At 36.8% G+C, this 22949-nt stretch overlaps 1 protein-coding gene across 5 annotated transcripts in view; it reads left to right on the forward strand.

The window, feature by feature from the left end:
- LOC120542166 (protocadherin-1-like) overlaps positions 1-22949 on the forward strand; it is a 367416-nt gene that overhangs the window by 220069 nt on the left and 124398 nt on the right. For 4 of the 5 annotated variants that reach the window (XM_039774407.1, XM_039774404.1, XM_039774405.1 and 1 more), the window contains exon 4: positions 3322-3541. The exons of the other annotated variant lie outside the window; for it this stretch is intronic. In XM_039774407.1, coding sequence (XP_039630341.1) covers positions 3322-3541 — 220 coding nt within the window. The remainder of the gene's footprint in view (positions 1-3321; positions 3542-22949) is intronic. 5 annotated transcript variants of the gene reach the window in all.

Genomic DNA, 22949 nt, shown 5'->3' on the forward strand with positions numbered 1-22949 from the left:
TGAGATTCTGCAGGTGTTCCCAAAAGGGAATAAAGAACCCTGGAGGAAAGTCAGAGTTGCAGTAGGGCTGGTGCAACAGAGAGGATATGTGGTAGCTGGGAACAGACCCCGTACAGAGAAGTGACACTTGGTGGCTAGGGTCACTTCCAGTTAACATCAAAGTGGAGCATGGATGGCCATCCACTCTGAAAGGACTGAGGTGTGCTGAGGGAGAAGGGAACTGAGCTCATGAGCTGTCCATGGATGCTGAGGGATGGCAGTGGGGCATAGGCCAGTTAAAGTGTTGACCGCACATTCTAGATGGTGTCTCAGATAGCGGATTACACCTCATAAGGTGAGCTACAGGGACATAGTATGCACTGGGGGCAGAAGATTTTAATGGAGACAGATCATGATTGAGTTTATTTAATCACTTTGGATTTTAACCTCCACACGCACTCAGTTTTTATGGATTGATTGTTTACTGAGGAAGACTGCACTGAACCTTTATTGATTGGGATGCTTTGTTTTGATAATTCGTGGTATTTAAAGCACAAACACTGCTTGCACCACCCTTTTTGCAGTATGTGTCCTCATTGCACTGGACCATCCTTTGCAGATGTCTATCGATGGCCCGGGTTCAAGTGGAAGATGCCAGCTGTGGGCAACATGAGTATTACATTCCCATGTTGCCCTATTGCTAAAAGCTCAAATTTTTTTTAATGAGCCTGCATCATTTAATTTTAGTATGTGTTCAATGTAACCATCTACAAGTTGTACTACAGGAAATAAGATCGTTAGTTACACTTTACAAACTAAATATGCTTTCCATGTCTGGACCTGTGGTGTTATGGGTCCACAGCTCGTGGAGAAAAGGCCATTGATTTTAAATAAATAATCATCGCACCCGAGGCGGCTTCGTGAGGGCGTTGTTAGCGACAGCGGGGCAGTCGTCGATGTGGGCGTTTCTCACCGTGTGCACAGGTGAGGAACTGCCCACATTCGTGATTGCTCCCGTGGCTAATGCTGCAGCTGTGATGGCCCCTCACGTTTTTAAAAGAAGCGCGAGTCGGTTTTAGGGAGAGGTGGAAAGGAAACGATCGAACAGAGAAAGAAACGATCGGAGAGAGAAAGGAAAGGAGAGGACGGAGGTTACCGGGAGCAGGAGAGGAAGCAGGTCGGTGAGAGGGAGAGAGCCGCGAAGAGCGAGCGGACGTGCGGCGAATGAGCTCGTGGACAGCTGCATGGAAGCTGGGTGTTAGGCCGACACGCGTGTTTGTGTTGATGTCGCTCCCGCTGAGCGAGCAGGTAGCGGGAGTGACCAAGGTGAAAGCGACGAGCCGCAGAAGGCCGCAGAAAGGCAGCGGAAGTCGGGAGGCTTGGAGTGGCAGTCCTTGGTGTGAGCGTCCTGGAGACCAAGGAGTCCAAGTCTCGAGGCTGGGATGAGAGCCAAACCGAAGCCAGGGATCGGGAGGTCTCCAGTCTTGCGTGTGTTTGAGGAGGGCAGCTGTAGAGAGCGTCTTGCCTGCTGCTTGGCCCATACGGGATAAGCAGGTGAGACGCTAACAGAAGAGCACCGTATTTGTTGATGGTTTTAAGACTGCTTCCTAAAAAGATTTTAACCTCTCGTTTTTAAGGATTGTTTTTCTATTTATTGGTTTTACTCCACGTTCTTTTTATGGATTATTTATTTAATGAATTTGAAGAACTGCACTATTTATGAACACTGTTTTGTTTTGTTGACTGTTTTAAATAAAAGCACTTTTGCACTTTCTACCTTCCCCTTGCTCAGTAATTTGCCTCCATTGACTAGCTCATTCGGCAACATTATCGACGGTGTTGGGTTCAAGTGCTTCCAACATCAAAGGGAGTGTGGAGCCAGAACCCACATCGTCACAGGACCTTCTCTTTGCATAAGTAATATCTCTGTGAAATTGTGAGAAATAGTCCTAAACATAATTCCAAACATGCTTATAATAAAAAGCAAATATGGCCAAGAACATTAGTGAAACATCCAACCTTTTGCTATAAGAATGCTTCAGATTAAATATATATATCCATCCATCCATTATCCAAACCGTTATATCCTAACACAGGGTCATGGGGGTCAGCTGGAGCCAATCCCAGCCAGCACAAGGGCGCAAGGCAGGAACAAATCCCAGGCAGGGTGCCAGCCCAATGCAGTAATATTTTAGTAATTCGTTTTTTTTTTTTGTAAAATATTTTCATGTTGTAGTACACAGGTGAAACGGTTAGTGCTACTACTGCCACACTTGTCCAGAGTGTACTGGGTTCAAACATATCCCAGGCGTGGCCTATGTGGAGTTTGTAACATTCTTCTTGTGTTTGCATGGGTTTTTGCCTTTGCATATTCTAGTTTTCGTCACAAAAATATGTGCTTTAGATTTATTTGTTAAAACTTCCTCCGAATGAGAGATTGTGACTCTATCCAAAAATGAGTTCTATGATGAACTAGTGCTCCATCCAGGGTTAGTTCCTGCTTTGCCCCTGACACTGCTGAGATGAATTCCAACCCTCAAACCATCATCTTCAACTGCATTAGGCAAGTTTGAAAATGAAGGATGGATGAAATTTCATTTGCATGTATGGTATAAATATCTTTTCAATAACTAAGTCACAAATTGATTGAACAAAATATGAGAGATCAAGAAAAATAGTGCGTTATCTGGTTGTTCTAAATAAAATAAAAGCTGCAGATCTAGTTAAAAATACTATTGTGTATCTCCATGTGTTAGAAGAGGAGTTTTTAATGCTAGGAAAAAAAATAAGTGCAGTTGAAGTTTTTATAAGACGTTTTTTCTTATCCTAGACATTTCTACATAAAAATTATCGTATTACCCGTACAATGAAGACAGATTATAGATCAATGCTATTAGTCCTGTGGTTTAAAAAATTTAATTCCTTTGTAATCAAAATGATTTGGCGCGCAGGCATCAGTTTGATCCAGGGCTCTATTTTCCAAGCATAGTACTAATTAATGCATATTCTCTGACTGATGCAGCACAGTTTGTGGTATCCTTTTGTAACAAGTGGTCAATTAAAAGAAAGTTAAGCAGGAAGTGCTTTTTAAGCTTTAATGTTTGATTGAATCCTTCACATCACAAGTCAACATTACAGTGACCGCAAGAAACTAGAGAGGTCAGTCAAACATATGTGCAGAAATTCAAATCGGATTATGGTAAGAACTGGAATTAAAAATGACCCAGGTGGCCATCTGCTCATTACAGCTAAGATAGTGTGCAACAGTCCTAAACATGCATATGTTTAACTTAAAGATACAAATAACTAAAACGTATATTTTTCTTCTCCACTTTCTTCTAGCTACCACATAGAAGAGTGACATTCTCCACAGCCAATCAGTCTCAAGACCTGCAGGACCCTTCGCAGCACAGCTACTATGACAGTGGACTGGAAGAATCAGAAACTCCCAGCAGTAAGTCTTCTTTAGGCCCACGGATTGGACCATTGGCCCTTCCAGAGGATCACTATGAACGCACCACCCCAGATGGTAGCATTGGTGAAATGGAACATCCAGAAAATGGTGAGCCCATTACTATGGTCAAAATGCATCTTGGCCTACACATAACATAAATAAAAGACCATCATCAACCCAGAGAAGGAAATTCGACCAGACATTTTTAGAAAGAGTAGGCATAAGCTGATTAGATGGGCCCTTAACACACCATTACATGAATAAAACATAAGTTTTCTTAACAATGAAAGAATGCTTGGACAGGCACAAGATAATGTACTGTCCATATTAATTAAAGTTAAGAATTCAAATGAGTATCAACAATATATATAGAAATCAGACTGCATAATCTAAATATATTAGTTAACTACATATATTGATGTAGATTTCCATAATATTCCTAGGGTTCTTTTTTGTCTTTTCAAATTAAAAAAAATAAAAAAAACTGAAAAGGCTAAATATATCATAAACATTCACCTAGGAAAGGCATTCATACCCTTAACAATCTGAGTCATTTGTAAGGTAAATTCTGAAACCAAGCCATAATATTTTTTTTTTTTGCAGATTTCACATATGCCATCTGTAAAGACAATTACCGCTCTCACAGCCCCCCGGCTCAATACTATTGTTGTTCTTTTGATTTCTTTGGCCCTGACACAAAGCCAAAGTTGTAGGAAGAGGGTCATGGGGATGCGTAGGATTTAACTTGATTGCCTGTAGCTATTTCCTAAGGAAGCATCAGTATGGGTGTGGAGTTCAGAGAAGCTGCATGTTAAATTGAATCTAATAGGGAAGGTCTGTTTCAATGGATGCTGTCCAGGAAACATTAGCCAGACGCTCTGTTAAACATGGCAGGCACAGTATTTCTAGCTGATGAGACTATTTCAAGTAACATGTGCATCCTTCTTTATTTATCCATTGCAGAGCTTTTTGTGTGCTCATTGTGTACATTTGGCTTAGCACAGAAACATAAACTACTCTCTATGAACGAAATCAGGCATATGGAATATGATACAGTAAAATATGGAATATTTCATTATTCCTGAAACATCAGTTTTGGACATTACTTTTCTTTTTTATGTGATATAGAAAAAGATACAGATTCTGATTTTTGATTTTAAGTTATTTTGGCAATTTAATGTATACTAATCTTTCTTTTTTGTGCTGCCCCTGTTATAAGCCAAGCAGAATACAAAATAATTACAAAACCAATATAATGAAATTAGCATGCAACAAAAAGACAAGACATCATATTTTAAACATTTTCTTCTTCTTCTTCTGGCTGCTCCCATTAGGGGTTGCCACGGCGGATAACCTTCTTCCATATCTTTCTGTCCTTTACATCTTGTTCTGTCACACCCATCACCTGCATGTCCTCTCTCACCACATCCATAAATCTCCTCTTAGTCCTTCCTCTTTTCCTCTTACCTGACAGCTCCATCCTTAACATCCTTTTCCCAAAATTCTCAGCATCTCTCCTCTGCACATGACCAAACCAATGCAATCTCGCCTTTCTGACTTTGTCTCCCAACCGTCCAACTTGAGCTGACCCTCTATTGTACTCATTTCTAATCCTATCCATCCTCATCACACCCAATGCAAATCTTAGCATCTTTAACTCTGCTAGCTCCAGCTCTGTCTCCTGCTTTCTGCTCAGTGCCATCGTCTCCAACCCATATAATATAGCTGGTCTCACTACCGTCCTGTAGACCTTCCCTTTCACTCTTGCTGATACCCGTCTGTCACAAATTACTCCTGTAACTCTTCTTCACCCACTCCACAATACCTGCACTCTCTTTTTCACCTCTCTTCCACACTCCCCACATAATATTTAAACATTGATTTATACAATTAATACAAATCAATATACAGTATAACATGTAAAGCGTAAATGCCATTAAAAGTTTATTAATGAACCAAAAGATTTTTGGTTACAGATTCCAACTTACCTAGTGTAGCCTGTCTCTGCCAAACAGCAATATGTTTGTAATCATAATTAACATTCATTTATAATTTGCAGTCCTTGAGAGATGTAGCTAAGAGATGGTTTGTGACAATCATCTCAACCTCAGTTGTGTTTTAATGATTTTTCTCTTTAGTGACAGATGTTTCTGCTGTTTGATTGCAAAAAGTGACAAAGCTTTCTGTAACAGAATGAATTATTAGGTAAACACAAACACCATAAAATAATATGGCTATGTTTTGTCATTGAATTTACTGACAATATTCCTTGAATTATAGAACACCGCTGAGAGCACAGTGATGTCCACTCCATGAATAACAATAACATATTAATTATAGTGTTTTTAACTAGAATGTTTAATTCAGTAATTACAACATAAACCAACTATATATTATACAAGAAAAAGAAAAGAAAGCCGTGGAGGTTTAAATGACTTCTTGCTGTTATCATTTTAACTATTATTTTGAAGGTTTAGAGGTTTAATCTTACTGTAAAAGCTTACTGTGACTTTGCTATTCTGCACAGTTGATCAGAGACCTCATATAAGCTTATTTCTAGTTCTATCAAAATTAAGACCTCATTACTGACTTGAGATTCTGATGAAACAAAATAGCCTTTGTGAAAATGTTTTTTAACCCCTAAAATTGGATCAGGCTTCTTAGATAATGGACAGTAATTCAGTTAGTCTAGCATGTAATCCTTCCTTCTGGAAGATCTCAGAACTTCCGCCAAGCTCTCTGTTATCATTCTAATTTTCTAATTTCCTCTCTATAATGGAATACAATAGGTTTGGTTCTCAGTTAAGGTCTTAGCAAGGTCACATTTTAGCAGCTTCATTCATAATTACCAGTCTATTTTATAATGGCCTAAGGCCATATTTATATGCTATATTTTTTAATAAGACCCCTTCACTTTATTTCCTAAATGTGTTTCCTATTGCAAATTGGAGAATATAAAAATATAAGGATTCTTCAAAGTTAGCATTGTTTTGCCATTTGTTGTATCAAGCAATGTTGTACTCTTAGAAAATTAACATTAATTAAAAAACAAGAAGGCAACCAAATTCATATAATGCTAAATCAATCTAGAGGGACGTTTGAGTCTGGCCTCGCCTATGGCACTGTTTAATGTAATTTTCAAATCCAAAGAGACTCTGGGGATAAATTAAATAACTCTTCTAGGCCAATTATAAAAATAAATGAAATTAAAATTGGCAATTCTTTACAAATAGTTTGAAAATCTTATAAGATTTGCCCTATTTTGTGCATAATGTGTCTTTAGATGTTTTGTTTTAGCTCACTAATACAGAATCGGAAGTCTAAATGTGACATACTTGTTTTGAGTAGGTTAGAGAAGTGCTATATAAATGTAATTAAATTAATTCATATTATTATATATTATAATTTTGAAGAAACAGCAAGATCCTAAAACTCTGATTAGCTTGTATACATATTCATGTAATTGTGAGTTTCTGTTATCTCCTTCCATCACATTACAGTGAACTATAGAGATCTGTTGGGTGAATATTAAGATTAATAGCATTTCTTTATATGTGTCATAAAGTATACATTTTTTAATAGATAATACTGCTAGCATGTAACTGGTTTTACAATCTAACTTACTTGTATTTGGACTTTTTGATATTACCACATGTAGTTGACCATCTGAGAACAAGTCCATTACAGTTCTTGTATTGTTCTCTCTTTATATCTTTATTATTACTAATAGCAAATTTTCAAACAGCCTGTAGGATACTTCATTAACTGCACCATTCTGTAATGGAGTTTCATTTTTGCCATATTTAGTTCCAAATTATTTAATTTTTACTTTTTCATTTTACTTTTATGTTTTTCTCATAGTTTATTTAATCATTATGACAATGACTTCATCTCTGTCCCATTTTGAAAGTGAGGTGACACATACAGAGATTGGACATCCAGTTGTGGTCAGTGAACAAGCCAAACTGGATTTTATTACATCAGTCTTGACTCCTTTCATGAATCCAAACAAATTACAGCACACTTGCGGTATTATACAGTAGATCATCCTTTGTCTCTTGTTCTGGAAAAAACTTTCTTCAGTCTTCAAAGAAGGCAATCATGGAGCCAAGATGAGAATGTAGAACATTGTGTGAGCAATCAATTAAACAATTTGTCTGCTTGTATACTTTTTCTAATTACATCACCTCATCTAATACATCGCATCATCTGACTCTTAATATGCAGAACTTTATTACCTCATCCAATAAACTAACACCATCAGCAATTTCTGACTCATGGCGATTCTTCCATTATTAACAGGGGTGTTCTGTGGATTGTCCTACTGATCTTAGCACTGCTTCTTAGGAGGGATATATGGGATTTCCCATCATCTTATTCCTGCTTTTTGGAGATGTGATGGTTACTCATTTACCTCATTCTAACTTTGGAAAATGACATTGGTAGTTTCTAAAAGACGAGGCAGAGTCCTCTTGCATGTTCAGCTTTCAGTTACATTTAGTTAACCCTTGAATTGCACTCAATCCTTTTCCTTGTGTTTAATAATGCTTCCTTTTATGGCTTCACACACACACACACACACAACACATATATATATATATATATATATATATATATATATACACACACATATATATATATATATATATATATATATATATATATATATATAAACATGCCATTATGGAATGTGCAAAAACTAAGTATAATCTTTGGTTTGCTATGATCAATCTTGAATTAAGGCCATTTTAAAGGTGACCTGATCAGGCATTGTTTCACCTGAACCTCGCTATGTAAAAGTTCACTTAACAAGTTTTTGTGTGACTGATGAGTTTATATGCCCCACTGCACAAGCTGTATAGCTCGTAAGAAAAGTAAGACAAATTAACAACTTTTGTGAAAGTAAACTAGCTACAACTATAGACTTATTACACTGCACAGCAAAGTTTTCGGTTCTTGAACACTGTTTGGTGTTTCTTATAGATTTTTGGGTGCTGATCACAAATATCACATCATGTACTGTTGCAATTTTGTCATGAATTTTTCTTATTTTTGTATCCAAACATTTTCGCTCCCATAACTAACTTATCAACAATGGTTTGGGCATGGAATCTGGCCAGGTTGGAAGCTGTTCTGTGGAAGTTGACATCCTGGGCATGCCTGGGCAGGTCTGAATGAGCTTGACGCTGTCTCAGCATGGTATAAAGGTGGCTTACATACACCAATCCTGCTCATTTGGTTTATATAGATAGTCAGTCAGTGTGCATTTATAGTATGAGTATTGTATAGTATCTGTAGCAATATAACAGTAAATAAGCTTGATGCTGTAGATGTTTTGGTGTCGGGCGATATGTCTCGTCAATGTTGTAACAGCCGTGATACGCTCTACTATATCTGTAGTAAATATACACTTGCGCCTCAGAGACGTTGGATGACTGCTCTTGTGAAGAAAGCTCATCATCTGTATTGCGGCTGAAAAATTGGTGATCAAGACAAGGAATGGGTGCCTCACATTTGCTGTGCGACATGTGCTGTCAGTCTGAGAGCCTGGCTCAGAGGCACTAGAAAGATGATGCAGTTTGCTGTTCTGATGATATGGCGAGAACAGAAAGACCATGTGACGGACTGTTACTTCTGTTTGACTAATGTGTGCATGGTTTCTCTGCCAAAAACAAGAAGTGATTATCCTAATCTGCCTTCAGCAATGAGACCCGTGCCACCTGAAGACAGTCTTTCAATTCCAAAACCACCAGAGGATTGGACATTAGAAGAAACTGCAATGCAGGGTACCGACAGTGACATTGACCCGGATTTTGAACCATGCTCATCAGGCAATCCACATCTGATAACACAGTCCGAATTGAATGATTTGGTCAGAGATTTGGGTCTGTCAAAAACAAAAGCCAAGCTGCTGGGTTCAAGACTGCAGGAATGGTGTTTGCTGTCACCAGGTACAAAAATTTCTGTGTTTCGAGGCTGACATCATGATATAACCATATTTTTTGCACAAGTCGACAGTCTCTGTTTCTGTTGTGATATTGAAGGATTGTTCTCGGCCTTGGGTTGTGATCACAACAACCCGGAAGAGTGGTTTCTCTTCGTTGATTCGTCAATGTGAAGCCTGAAAGCTGTTCTGCTACACAATGGGAACATTTATCCTTCAGTACCTGTGGCTATGCAGCACACATGAAAGAAAATTATGAGAATATGGAACTGTTGCTAAAACACGTCCAGTATAGCAGGTACAAATGGAATATCTGTGGAGATCTTAAAGTCGTTGCTCTGTTACTAGGACTGCAGCTCAGCTATACAAAATACTGTTGTTTCATCTGTGAATGGGACAGCCCTGCCACAGCGATGCACTATTCTCGACAGAACTGGTCACTCCATAAAAAGTTAGTTCCAGGACAGAAAAATGTGGCACATGAATCTCTTGTCGACCCAGGAAAGATATTTTTGCCTCCCCTTCACATAAAACTGGGTGTCATGAAGAATTTCGTAAAAGCACTGAACAAGGAAGGTGAAGGTTTTCGTTATTTAGGACATATGTTCCCAAGAATAACTGACGCCAAGATCAAAGAGGGCATTTTTGTTGGTCCCCAGATCAGACATGTTATGAGTGACAAGTGGTTTGAAGATCTGTTGGTTGGGCCAGAATAAATTGCCTGGAAAGCCTTCAAAGACGTTGTTGACAATTTTCTGGGCAATTACAGAGCCTCAAACTACATTCAGCTAGTAGACAAACTTCTCAAAGCATACAAGACAATGAAGTGCAACATGTCTCATTTCCTCCACTCACACTTGGACTTCTTCTCGGTTCTGTCAGTGACGAACATGGTGAAAGGTTTCACCAGGACATTGCTATGATGGAGAAATGATACCAGGGCAACTGGAATCCATCAATGCTTGCTGACTACTGTTGGGCACTGCAGCGTGATGCACCAGACATTGAATACAAAAGAAAATCAGGAACAAAACACTTTTAATTCTGTTGAATTTAATAGCTTATGCGAACCATAAACGTGACTAAATATGTTATTGTCAGTAAACATATAAATGTCTATTTCTCAGAGTTCCTACGTGATGCCTTACAACCAAAACTATATTTGTGCATACCCAGTAGGTACCTGTCACAATCAGCAAAAACCTTTCAGGAAGCGAGACTTTTAAAAAAAATTGTTGTGCAGTGTTATTCTACAAAATGTTGCTTTTTTAAATTAGTATAAAATAAGATGAACAGAAACAGAGATTAATGACCACATTAGATGGAGAAGTTTGTTTGTAAAATCGCTAATATTAGTTGCATATAAATTTTATTATTATTATTGACATTACAATTTTCTATCACAGACTACTATGACTATAAATTACCATATAGTTAGAATCTCTTACCCATATTGTTAACTATTTGTACACTTGCATACTTACCTGAAATTAACATTCATAGAACCTGGATAATATGTTCTGAACCCATCCAAAATGGGAAATGGATAATATCAAGGGAGAAAATAGAAGGCATTTGTCCGCTTTCATTACAATCCTACAATGCTAACTACCCCCAATTTAACAGACAATCAGCTCTACCTGGCCACTAGTCCACAAGCAAAGAACCTTTGCTGTACGTACCTCTGAACTGGCCTGCAACTGATCCTAATTGAGCAGCAGTACATGCAAAAACAAACTAAAACTCTACCAGTAACAACTGAAAGCAAATTCAAACAATCCTAACCCAACTTACTCGGTCTTGCTACTGCATGGCATACCTTCTTTCACACTTGACTTCACTCTCTTCTGCATCTCATTAAATGGTTCGCTAGTGCTACAATGCCAACTACCTACAATTAGCAGGCAATTAGATCTTATGCAAAAAATACTGGTGTGACCTGTTAATCCCCATGGCACATTTGATACAGCAGCTCTTGTATTTTTCAAAGTAGATGTGCAGACATCAGGATGAGACATATTTGAAAGACAGTTGTAGTAGTGGGAATTTTTATTGTTTCCCCTCCCTTTTATTGTAACTCTAAACCATTGACTATTAGCAAGGTGGTAGTTACTTATAGTCATTTATAGTGTCACATCATGAAAAATTGTAGGTGTGGAAGGAAAATATAACATATTAGCTTTAGTCTTAGAAACTGTTGAAATCATCAGAAAAAAAATTAAAATGTAGACATGTCAGGTAATTGAAAGGAACTACTCTGAGCGTCTCTTCTTTTGCTGACATGCTTGCGTCGCTTGTGCATTAGCAGCTAAGCGACTTTGTCTTTCTTCAGATGTTTTGTTTTGCCAACGTGCTAGCTTCGCTTATGTATTTGCAGCTAAATGAGTTTCTGTTTCCTCGGAGGTGGAACCATTAGCCCGACTCCACCTCTCACTTCTGGGCTGGATAGACAGACACACACACATCCACGCGTAGATTTTTATCTATAAGATATGTTTTAAAATTAGTTATTACTGCTGCACGCTGCTGCAAAGTACTGGCTGCAAGGCAGAATTCAGCCTGGGATCAGATGCTTGACCACTGTCGTATGTTTGCTTCAGAAGTTTAGGAAACACAACCAAAACCCAGCTACACACTTTGCAAGCTAGGGAGAGTAAACCCCTTCAATATTTTTTCTTTGAATTATTCATAGTTTTTGTCTGCATGAACCAGAGCAGCTTTTAAAATGCAAAAGTAATTTGTATGTGTGATCATTGTTGAGTGTACATCTTGGTTGTCAGTTATTTAATTAATATTGGAAAGTGCAGGGTGCAGTGAACTCTTTGAAACAAAGGCCTTTAACTTTTATTGGATTATTGCAAAAATAGTTTTCTTTTGAATGTGGAAAGAAAAGTTGTCATCATTTCTTTCACAGATAAATTCTGATGGTATTCTGGGACAAGATCATCAATCTTAAAAGCTTGTCAAGCAATGATTACTAAATGGCAATAAGAAATGGCAATTTAGAAATACTTGTACAGTCATGCACCAATTTATGGCTCCCTTTGGGAATGTCTGTTTGGCTGTATGTCAAGTTGGCTGTATGTTGGTCACAAAGTGCACAGGTCGTTGCAATCAAAGGTGTGCTGATTACCATTATTTATACTTTAACTGCAGAGTAGCACAAACTAATCTTCAAGTTTTGTCGGCCGCATGCCTTGTCTGTATAAGGGCTGAATGTGTAAGAATTAGCTATTTGGACAAATCAAGTCATAAAGGGTCCTCCAAGGGTCATAGACCATATGAAAACCTGTGAAATAATAATAAAAGGTTTATTACTACTTACAAGGCATTTCTGTCTTCTCGATCGATGGAAAAATTGGGAACCATCTGCACAGATTGGAAGCAAAAAAGATGTGCCAGCTATGTGAGGGCTACACAAAAAAAATTCTGTGTGGCATGATCAGTCAGTGCCCCAAAGATTGGAGCTCTCTGAGTGCAATAATATATATTTTTTTTTTATTGCTCATTGTGGCGAGTTGTTGGTTGTAGCATTAGTACAGGAAGGAAGACAGCTGGGAGACTGCTACATCTGCAGCTCCATTACTGCTTCTCCCACTGCTTCTATGTAAAGTGTTTGAATCTATGGCTGACGGAACTGCAGCAAGTACTAGATAAACAAAAGGCATATAGACATTGGCGGTTTGTAGTGGATGGCTTTGGCAATTTCTAGAACATTACTACCCTATTGTTTTCCTATGATTGTCAGCCATTAAGTATAAATGGTCTCAACACGGTTAAAGATAAATTGGCGCATGACTGTATTGCTCAAGGAAATAATTAAGAGAATCACAATTTACAAATGCTTGAATATTACAGTACAGTGAAATTATATTGACATCCCTATAATCATTATCATTGTTCTTTTTGAAGACAGGTTCAGTGGCTCCACAATTAAAATATTCCAGAAATGTGCATGCTAATATGATGTGATTTCCACAATAAAGTAACAGAGAAATAATGTACACATACCTTAAAACTTCCAGACTAGCTTATTAAACAGATCTATAATTCAGCTTATTACAAAACAGGGAACCATAGCTGGATGGTGTATTTAACAAAAAATTAGCAAACCATTTATAAAGAAAAATTGCATCTCATCATGCTTAGATATCGTGCAAGGGATAATTGTCCTTCAGGAAAATATTCTCAGCTTCTTTTCTTGCTTAGGATGATAAAAATACAAAGATGACCATAAGTAGACACAATGTAACTGGAAAATAAGGTTACGTATTTCTCCTTTTACTATCATTGAAACTCCAACCATTGATCTAATGGTCTATCACTTACACAATTCAATTAAAAATAAACTAAGTTTTTGTGGCCCCCTCCCTCCCCATATACATACCTGTTTAAATTTATTGTGTTTAATATTATGGTTTTACATACTTATTACATTCTGAATACATATTACATTCTGAAATAAAGTTCTAACTATACTATGAACAAGCAGGGTATTATGAACAAGCAGGGTATGCTTTTCAATTCTTTCCTATTGTTAATCAATACAATTCTTCTCCTTAAAGGCCAAGCAGAAATCTTACTCTATTTCAACTACTTTATGCTGTCAGTCTTTTTAATGAATTTATTCTTCTGCACCATGAAGCCTGCCAGACTCCCTCTCAACCCACTTGTCTACTAATACTATAGTGCACAGAAGAAACCATCATAACCCAACCATTTATTCTGAAGATTAGACAACTCTGCCTTTAGAGTAACAGCAGCTCACAAAAGGAAAAAATGAGTCCTAAAGAAATAAAAAATTCTTATTTGACATTTTGCTTTTCATTTTTAAATGTATTTTGCATTTCCTGCTTTTAATGGTAACCATCCCTTATCTTGTTATAGTCAACTCAGAAGAATGAATGTATTTTAATATTACAATTGGCCCTCTAATATCATAATTTCTTTGACACTGCTCTGATCTAGAATGGAATTTCCTGAAAATCCCAATTCAGTGCTTTGTGATCAGAGTAATAAATGATATATGAAAAAGTAGTTGTAAATAAAATATATTAGTATAGCATGAAAAATATACACAAGTCAATCCTGGTATATATTTACAATTTTTTAAATAATATGCTATACAGTCTCATCTTTTTGCAAGAAAAGTTTAGGACTTTCTTCATTCGGAACAGCAGGGGTGCATTTATGGTTTTAAAAACATTTGTCACTAGATGAGCCCCTCACTGCAGCCTTGCAATCACATCATTATGGAAATGTCAAGGCAGAATTTCTGCCCTGGTTCTTCCAAAGCCTTCATGTGAATGTTAAGTGCTTGGGAATATTTGTGCAAGACACTTATTTAAAGAAAAATTGCTTTTAGAGGGATCATGAGAGATGAGTAATGTTGATCTATATATCTGTTAGCATGTACAGCTAAATTATAAACAAGATATTTCAAAACTGAATGGATTTTTATTTAAAAATATAGGTTTGCAGAATAAGGATAAGGGTAAAATTGAATGTCTTTCTAATTTGAGTGCCATACACTAAGGGCATAAGAAAGCTATGAGTCACCAAACAGAGTTTAACAACAACAGAAGAAAAATCTCAATGAAATAATCTTGTTGTCATGGCTGTAGTGCCACATGAACTTGTAACCTAGATAGCAAGTACACGTCCTTTAACAGTTTTCGAGACTTGAGAGGTCCATGAGCAAATGTACCTTTATTACTGTTATCTTGTGATCATTTTCCAAAATCTGCTAAGTGTATTTATCTTCTAAAGGCAGTGTTGTAAACTCCCAGGCAAGGAAGACAGAAGTTTTGAGGTAAGGTTATTATACTCGCTGATCATAGTGCCAGAGAGCATTGTGTTGCATGTTGATTCGCACATGCAAGTAAGCATTTCACTGTACTCTGTACACATGATAATAATTCAAACTTAATAAAAAGATATATGTCTTGTGTCTGTCTATGTGTCTGTCCAGTTGCTATGTCTCTCTTTCTCTGTCACTCCAACAGATGATGTTTGCTTCACAAACAATTATAGTAGTAAAATGCACTGCATCTGTCATTCTGATAGTAGCACATCACAAACATTAGCACTGTTTTTGCAAATCCCATACCATATGGAATAAAACTGAGACATATACATTGTATGGTGCACTGCAGACTTTAACCCTGAGGTCTAGGTTGATGAGTCCTTTGATTCCTTTGCTACAGGATATTGTTTCTGTATTTGCCACTGCATAGCAGTTCATGCAGTATACTGGGGATTTGGAGTACTATGCATGGCAAGTGTGAGTCTACTTTTAATATTGTATTTTCCCTTCCTTCAAATTTGAATTAATAACCTCTAGACTTGTCAAGCTGTTCCATTCAAACTTTACACAGATGTATTGTACTAAATAAAAGCTGCTATGCGATACTCAAGACTTATTTTTGGTCATTTGACACAGGTGATATCTGAATCTTTCAATACCAATTTTGATGTCTGGAGAGTGTAGTGAAAAAATGCTGTTAATGATATGTCCTGTCTTAAAAAGGCATTGCAAATGTGCGTGCCAGTGTAATGCATTAAGCATTTATAGCTTAGGTCACGTCATGCTCCTCCTAAACTGTTGAGTTTGTTCTTATGCAAACACAATTACTAAAACTCTCTAGAAAAAGAATATGTGCCATGAGATAGTGCTGTAGCTGTCTGATAGAAATAATTTAAGCACACGATTTTAGCAAAAATACTGAGTACCCAGTTAATGGCACCCAGTATTGTTACTGTACATTCATGATAGAACAGTATATTGTATTATAAATCCTTTATATTGGGGTGCTGTTTAAAGTTTGAAAATAGTTATTCAGATGTTTACATTTTTTTCATGTGGCTTTTAAACCTATTGTACTCGATAAACTAACACGCATAAAACTTGCTGATTGTAAAGTCATATTTTGCAGAGGTATCTGCTAAATCCAAAGAATTGTCTAGAGCAGGGTATACAGATCTGAATTAGTTGAGGTGTTATTTTGGAAAAATACTGCATGTTTCCTGAATATATTGTGGTCTGATTACCACTCAATTTTATGAGCTGTGCTCATTGCTGGTAGCGGAGAAGTTGACTTAATGGAAAGTAATTTTTCTCTGTTGACATTCACTTTAGTTCATTCTCATGTAGAATGCGTTTAATAATTCTTAAGTAATAATTCTTTGCATTTATATAGCGCTTAACTCTCAACTCTCAAAGCGCTCAGCAATTGCAGGTTAAGGGCCTTAGTCAAGGGCCCAACAGAGCAGAGTCCCTACTGGCATTTACTGGATTTGAACCGGCAACCTTATGATTGCCAGTGAAGATCCCTAGCCTCAGAGCCACCACTCCACCTTGCCACGGACCTTGCCCTACATTAACACATACCTTCAAGCATGTTGTAAGACGCAAAATTAATAAGACACACCAAGATGTAGTAAGCCAGCACGTAGAACTTGTATACCAACCCATTAAGACTCACATAAAAATGATTACTATTTATTCACTTATGATATATTTATTAATAGAACAGCATAATTCTTAACTTTCTTGCTCTCATTCTGTGTTTTTGTGTATGTTGCCCCATGGTCCTAGGGAATGTTATTTTCTGCTACTGTATGCTGCCATACTGTTTATGGATGGAATGACAATAAAAACACTTGACTTAATAAAGGAATAGATTTTTAATTTCCCTACTTTTTCCTCACTGGCAACATTTGAGTTTGGCTTACTAGCACCCTCCAGGGACAACAACTGACACATGAAATTTCCAATTATTACGGACGTACTGGACTGACTTACTTACCTTGCCAGTTAACATGTCATGTAAAGGAACAAGTTATAAATTCTCTCTTATAATGTTGATTTTTCCATGTTTAATATTGAAAGCAAGCATATAGCTTCTTTTTAAAAAAAAAAAGGTATGTAATGCACATATTGCCTAATTCACAAAAAGATAGTGCTTAATATGTTTAAGTTTAAGTAATAAGTTTTACTGTGTTGTGGCGAAAAATTGTCACCAAAAGGCTTTTTACCTGAAAATTAAGGCTATTAGAACTCAGGATAGGTAAACAGAGTTTTAAAGCTTTATTGCAATAAAAAAACACAAATAACAACACGGACTCCAATACGGCCAAATTGAGCTGAGCCCTGAACAGTTCAAAACCCAAAACTTACATATCATTTCTTATCACTTTGACCTCGTTCAATTAGCTCATTGTGCACCTGTTTTTACTGTCCATTGTTCATCTCTAGTTTCTGTTTTGCTTATTTCTGATTGGTCTTTGGCCGGGCAGATGTTTTCCTTTTTCCATCTTTGGGCTTTTATGGTGTCATTTCCTTTTCTAAGCCTTTCAGACTATGTTATAATGGTGGCCTGAAGCTAAGCTATTAATTTAAAAAGAAATATGGTATGTGCTTTTATTTAATCATTGCGGGGCAGTCCTGACTTGCATTTCTATCTACACTAAGGCAAATGCTTATATATTTGTCTATATTTATTTATGCTAATACATGAATACACTAATTTTACTTTCATGCATTACATCATTGTGACCTTGTTCAAAAGCCTTTTGCTGATTCACCAATCCAGCCGGTTTCTCACGTGTCCACCAAGGCCACCTTGTTCTTAGCTTCCTATCTTGTCCGCAAAGGTGTACAGATAGTTTCTATGTGTCATTCCTGTCCTTCTTTCCCACGCTAGCAATTCTGCTTCAAGCTTAAAAAATAATGCAATATATTTGATTTTTTAGTTCACTATTTGCTTGACCTATCTTATTTGCTTAACATTCTAATTCATTCTTAATCTAATGTTTCAGAAGCTTTTAATTACTTTTTATGGCTATTTATGTTAATATGGTATTTATGCTAATATAGAAATTTTTCTCTTCTATAACTCTCTATGTATATTTTCCTAATATACTTCAACATCTTTATGACCCTCTCTATGCTTCTCACTTTGTAAAATGTGCAAAAAAAGTGGGTGTTTGTTCTAGCAGAGCATTGTACAGTACCAGTGGAATGCTTTTTTATTTGTGAAAATCCTGCCAATTGCAGATACAGTAATCAGCTATGCTAGTGTTTTCAGTCTTCTTCCTAATTGGCAATGGCTTCTGTTTCCGTGCTTGGTTGACATTATCCCAGTGCATGCTAAACGTGAACCAATAAATGTGATGAAGAAATTTAAGACACCTTAAGAAATTATATATGAATCTAATTTTTTTAAAGAATGATTTCTTCTTGTGACTTTTTCAGTACTCACTCTCTCTTTGCTAAAATACAGTACAATGAATGAGGAGAAAGAAAAGGTATACATGGCTCAACAGCTGCAAGGCAGTGACAGTCAGTTTTTTTTAAAACTAGGTCTGAGGGGAGATGTCGCATATTGCATTTTGTCTTTATCTTTCTAACTTACAACGTGTTCCCCCTCCACCCTCCATCATCACATTAACCTGGAGGGTGGTGGCAGCGCTTGGTTCGTATTAGAGTGAATAGCAATGATGGTTTCTGGCACTGGATCAGAGGCTGATATTCTTGTAGCTGTCAGGGTGGCAGAGCCACAGTAGTGAACTTTTCAAATGCAACTTGACAAAGATTTTGAATTGTGAGGCAGGCTGGAGTTTATGGTTTCTGCTACCAATGATTTGGCCAGGAAATTGCATTGTATAAAAACATTGCTTTTTCTGCAGAGCAGAAGCTATTGCAGAAATTTGTCACCACCATTACATCCAGTTGTTTATTTATTACATGTCAACGCATAGCTATGAAGCAAACAGATGTAAATCATTTATATAGAGTAGAAGCAAGTTAAGTTACATTTCAGATATTTTAGATAAAAGGCTCGATTAGTTCCATTGCTGTATTCCAGATCACTGATCACATTTGTATTGAGCAATCATTTGAGTGGCTGCCAACCTAGGTGGACAAATTCTTATGTTTTCAGCCATTGGCACAGGTTAGTTAATCAATTCTTGAATGACGACGATGATAGACTTATGTAAAGGACTGTTCTTTCTCAAGCAAGTGGAAAAATCAGCTGTGCACTCTGTGTGCCTTTGTGTATTTGTCTTATATACTGCCAAGTCACTCCAGTAAAAGACAGCTCAAGATTTTATTACAATTAAATCAATGTTTCATTTATGTAGATGTAGGAGCTGCTAAATGAACTTCTAACCCCCTCCCAGCACTTTAAAAGCTACATTATGCATATTGAGCATTCATAATACATTTCTTTTGCATTTATGTAACTGTTTTGTTTTCCTACTAAAAACAGATGCAGATTGTAAATTAGAAGCTGAAGACAACTGATCATTCTAAATATCTAAAGCAATGCTGCAGACTTCGCTTTTGTTATATCCATTTTATAGACTCTACTAGCTGTGTAAGCCTGTGCTGTAAAAAGCCCAGAGTCCTAAAAACTATTATAATCGTCAGAAAAAAAACTGAAATGTAGAGATGTCAGGTATTTAAAAGGAACTACTCTGGGCATCTCTCTCCTGGGAGGATTTGTTTTGCCGACATGCTCACATCGCTTGTGTATTAGCAGTAGGAAGAAAAGTAAAAGGGATAGCGTTTTGCCAATGTTAGCAGCTCAGTTACTTTGTCTTTCTTCTGAGGTTTCGTTTTGCCAACATACTCGCTTTGTTTGTGTATTAGCAGCAGGAGGAAAAGTAAAAGGGATAGCGTTTTGCCAATGTTAGCGGCTGAGTGACTTTGTCTTTCTTCTGAGGTTTCGTTTTGCTGACGTGCTGGCCTCGCTTGTGTTATTAGCAGCTAAGCGAGTTTTCTGTTTCCTCGGAGGTGGAGCCCTTACCCCATCTCCACCTCTCACTTCCGGGCCAGACAGATACACACACTTCTATGCGTACACGTTTATATATAAGATCAACAACAATTTTTTGTGATGATTAAAGAAATTTGTAAGTGACCTTATTTTCAAAAAGTCAAAAATCAGCTCCAAGCAAGCTGAGACAACAACAAGATTCTTGCTATTTTTAAAAATTGACCAAATGTTTAGGTCTGCATGTTATATACCTTCGACAAAATGTATGTGTGAGTTGTCTGACAAGTATTAGAGTAAAAATGGCACCATCTAGACTTTGTCCAAAATAACCCAACTAAAAACAATAACCCTCTGCTAAATTCAGGTTTAAGGTGATAAAGAATGAATTAACATTGCTAGAAACTTTATCATCAGCTTAATCACATGTGAACCACATTGCTGCTCAGGCAAGTCTGTTGTTTTATAAATCAGAGGTAAAGTCTCTTGTTAGCTTCCAAGCAGGTAAAGATTTATAGTTTATTATATTGTAGGGACCCACCAATGAGAAACATTGTTTTTAATTTAAGACATGTCCCAAGATGAATGGATCAATGATAAAATTAATAGAGATTTTTTTATTGCAAGATCAAATAGTCTTCTTTAACCTTTACCAAATGAAACTTGAAGCATTCGCTGAGCTGACTTCTTCTATCTATTTCACTACTTATAGTGGTAGCTTTGCCTGATTAATAACATTAACCCTAACATGTTACTGTAATGTACTGTAAAATGCTGCAGTTAAAAAAGTAATTTGGTACTAGGAAATGTTAATTCAATATCAGCCAGCACACCACATTGAACTCTTCTTTGAGACTGAATTTAAGTTTAAAAAGTTGTTTTCTTTTATAATTTTGTGTTATTTATCTCATAATGACCAAATAAGAATGTTGGCAAGGTTTACTTATGGAAAGTATAAGCAGTGCAGGACAGCCGGTGAAATACACAGCTTTAGCTTGGCTGTCATGAGCAGTAGGATTCTGTTTTATAATGACAACTTATTTTGGGTCACAATCCGATTCTAAGTACAGAGATTTTTCTTAGCATAGTCTATAATCTGCCACCCTCAATATGTAAAGTACAGCTTGCTTTTCTACAAGCAGTTTTATGTTTACCAAGTAGAGCTATTTAGGTTTTAAGATCAGGAAATATTGATTTTTGTAGAATTTAGGACATCCTGCTATATGTGGAATTATATGTTTATTCAGAGTGTAAGAATACACTGAGCCGCCTTTACCATTCATGGTCCTTAAATTTCTCAGCTTTATATATGAATACAAGATATTGCTTTCAAGTGTCATCCCTCCTGATCTGCGAACAAGCTCTTAACATAAGGCAGATAAACAAAATAACAGATTTAAAAAAGAATGGAAGAAAAAGCAAATCTGGGAAAGACTAATCTTTTTCTGCCTATGAGAGGGTGATTCTGTTTGGCATGTTGATGGAAGCTGGACCTCAAACAGCTTAACTGGGGATTGTGTGTGGTGGTGTAGTGAAACCCAATCTGCAAAGCCGAGTGAAGACTGATCAAGTGTCCTCTTCTGGAGAGGATGACCTTGCACCCCACCTATATACAAAGTGAAAGAGAACGCTGACTCAGTCTACAGAGTATTTTATAATTCTGTCTGACTCTTGCAAAATAACCTTAATCGTTAACTGTATTTTCAAATTTGTCTGGTGTGTGAAATTAAAGCAGCATAAAATTTGCATCTCAGTTGGCTAGAATTAATCCATCACTACCCTAGTAGTTCTCATTTCCAGGTCACAATATTTGCTTTTGTTGGTTCTCGGTTTCAATCCCCTGCCCATTAGGGCACTCTTATGTAAAAAATAACTTTTTATCATTTTCTGATGTACCATAATGCATTTGCAGTCATGTTTGTTTGTGTATACCATACTAAAACACTTTTAAAGTCATGAAACCTCTACTTCTGTAAAGTAGCTATTTTCTTTTTGTCATTGGTTAGATTTTTTTTACCAAGAGTTTCAAGTGCTTATTTTGCACTGAAAAAGCATTTATTCTTAGCAATGTGTATAGGCTTAGAATTCTTTTATCTTAAGAACAGGACCCAGTTTCAAAAATCTGGTGCTATTCCAGGCACTTTCTTATGGGCTACAGTAAAAGATTAAACTCACAAGAATAAGAAAGACATTTTTGATGTGTGTATGTATACAGACAAGCTGCTTGAAGGGGGAGAGAATAGAAGCAGACATTAATCAGACTGGGATCAGATGGCTGAGGTGTTTCTGAAGAGCAGGTAGGAAGTGTCCAGCTTAGCCACCTACACGCAAAAGAGCAAGACTCAGGGGGCACTAAAACTATAGAAGGAGAAAAAGTAGGAGATTATTGTAGGTTATAGTAAAGGTAAGGGAATATCCTTTTTGAAAAAGAGGTACACAATTCATGATACTGTATATATGATCCACATAAAAACAGAGAACTGTTTCATCTTTTCCAAGGCCAAAACTAATACAAAGTATTCAGGAGACATATTAAAGAAAATTCATTTGTATATATTAAAATAAAGAAATTACATTATGTCATATCGGTCACCCATGCCAATCATGATTTCATTAAACATCACTGTTTATTCAGGTCATCATTTATAAAGCAATCCCTAGTTTTCTATTTTTTTTTTTTTTTGCAAATTGTAAAGAGTAAAAACAAATAAAACCGATCATCTAAGGTTTCTTTTGTGGTTTTGTTTTCCTTTAGACATCATGGTAAAGTGCAAGTTTGGGAAATTTTGCT

This window comes from Polypterus senegalus, chromosome 13, assembly GCF_016835505.1.
Source record: "Polypterus senegalus isolate Bchr_013 chromosome 13, ASM1683550v1, whole genome shotgun sequence".
Taxonomy (NCBI): Eukaryota; Metazoa; Chordata; class Cladistia; order Polypteriformes; family Polypteridae; genus Polypterus; species Polypterus senegalus.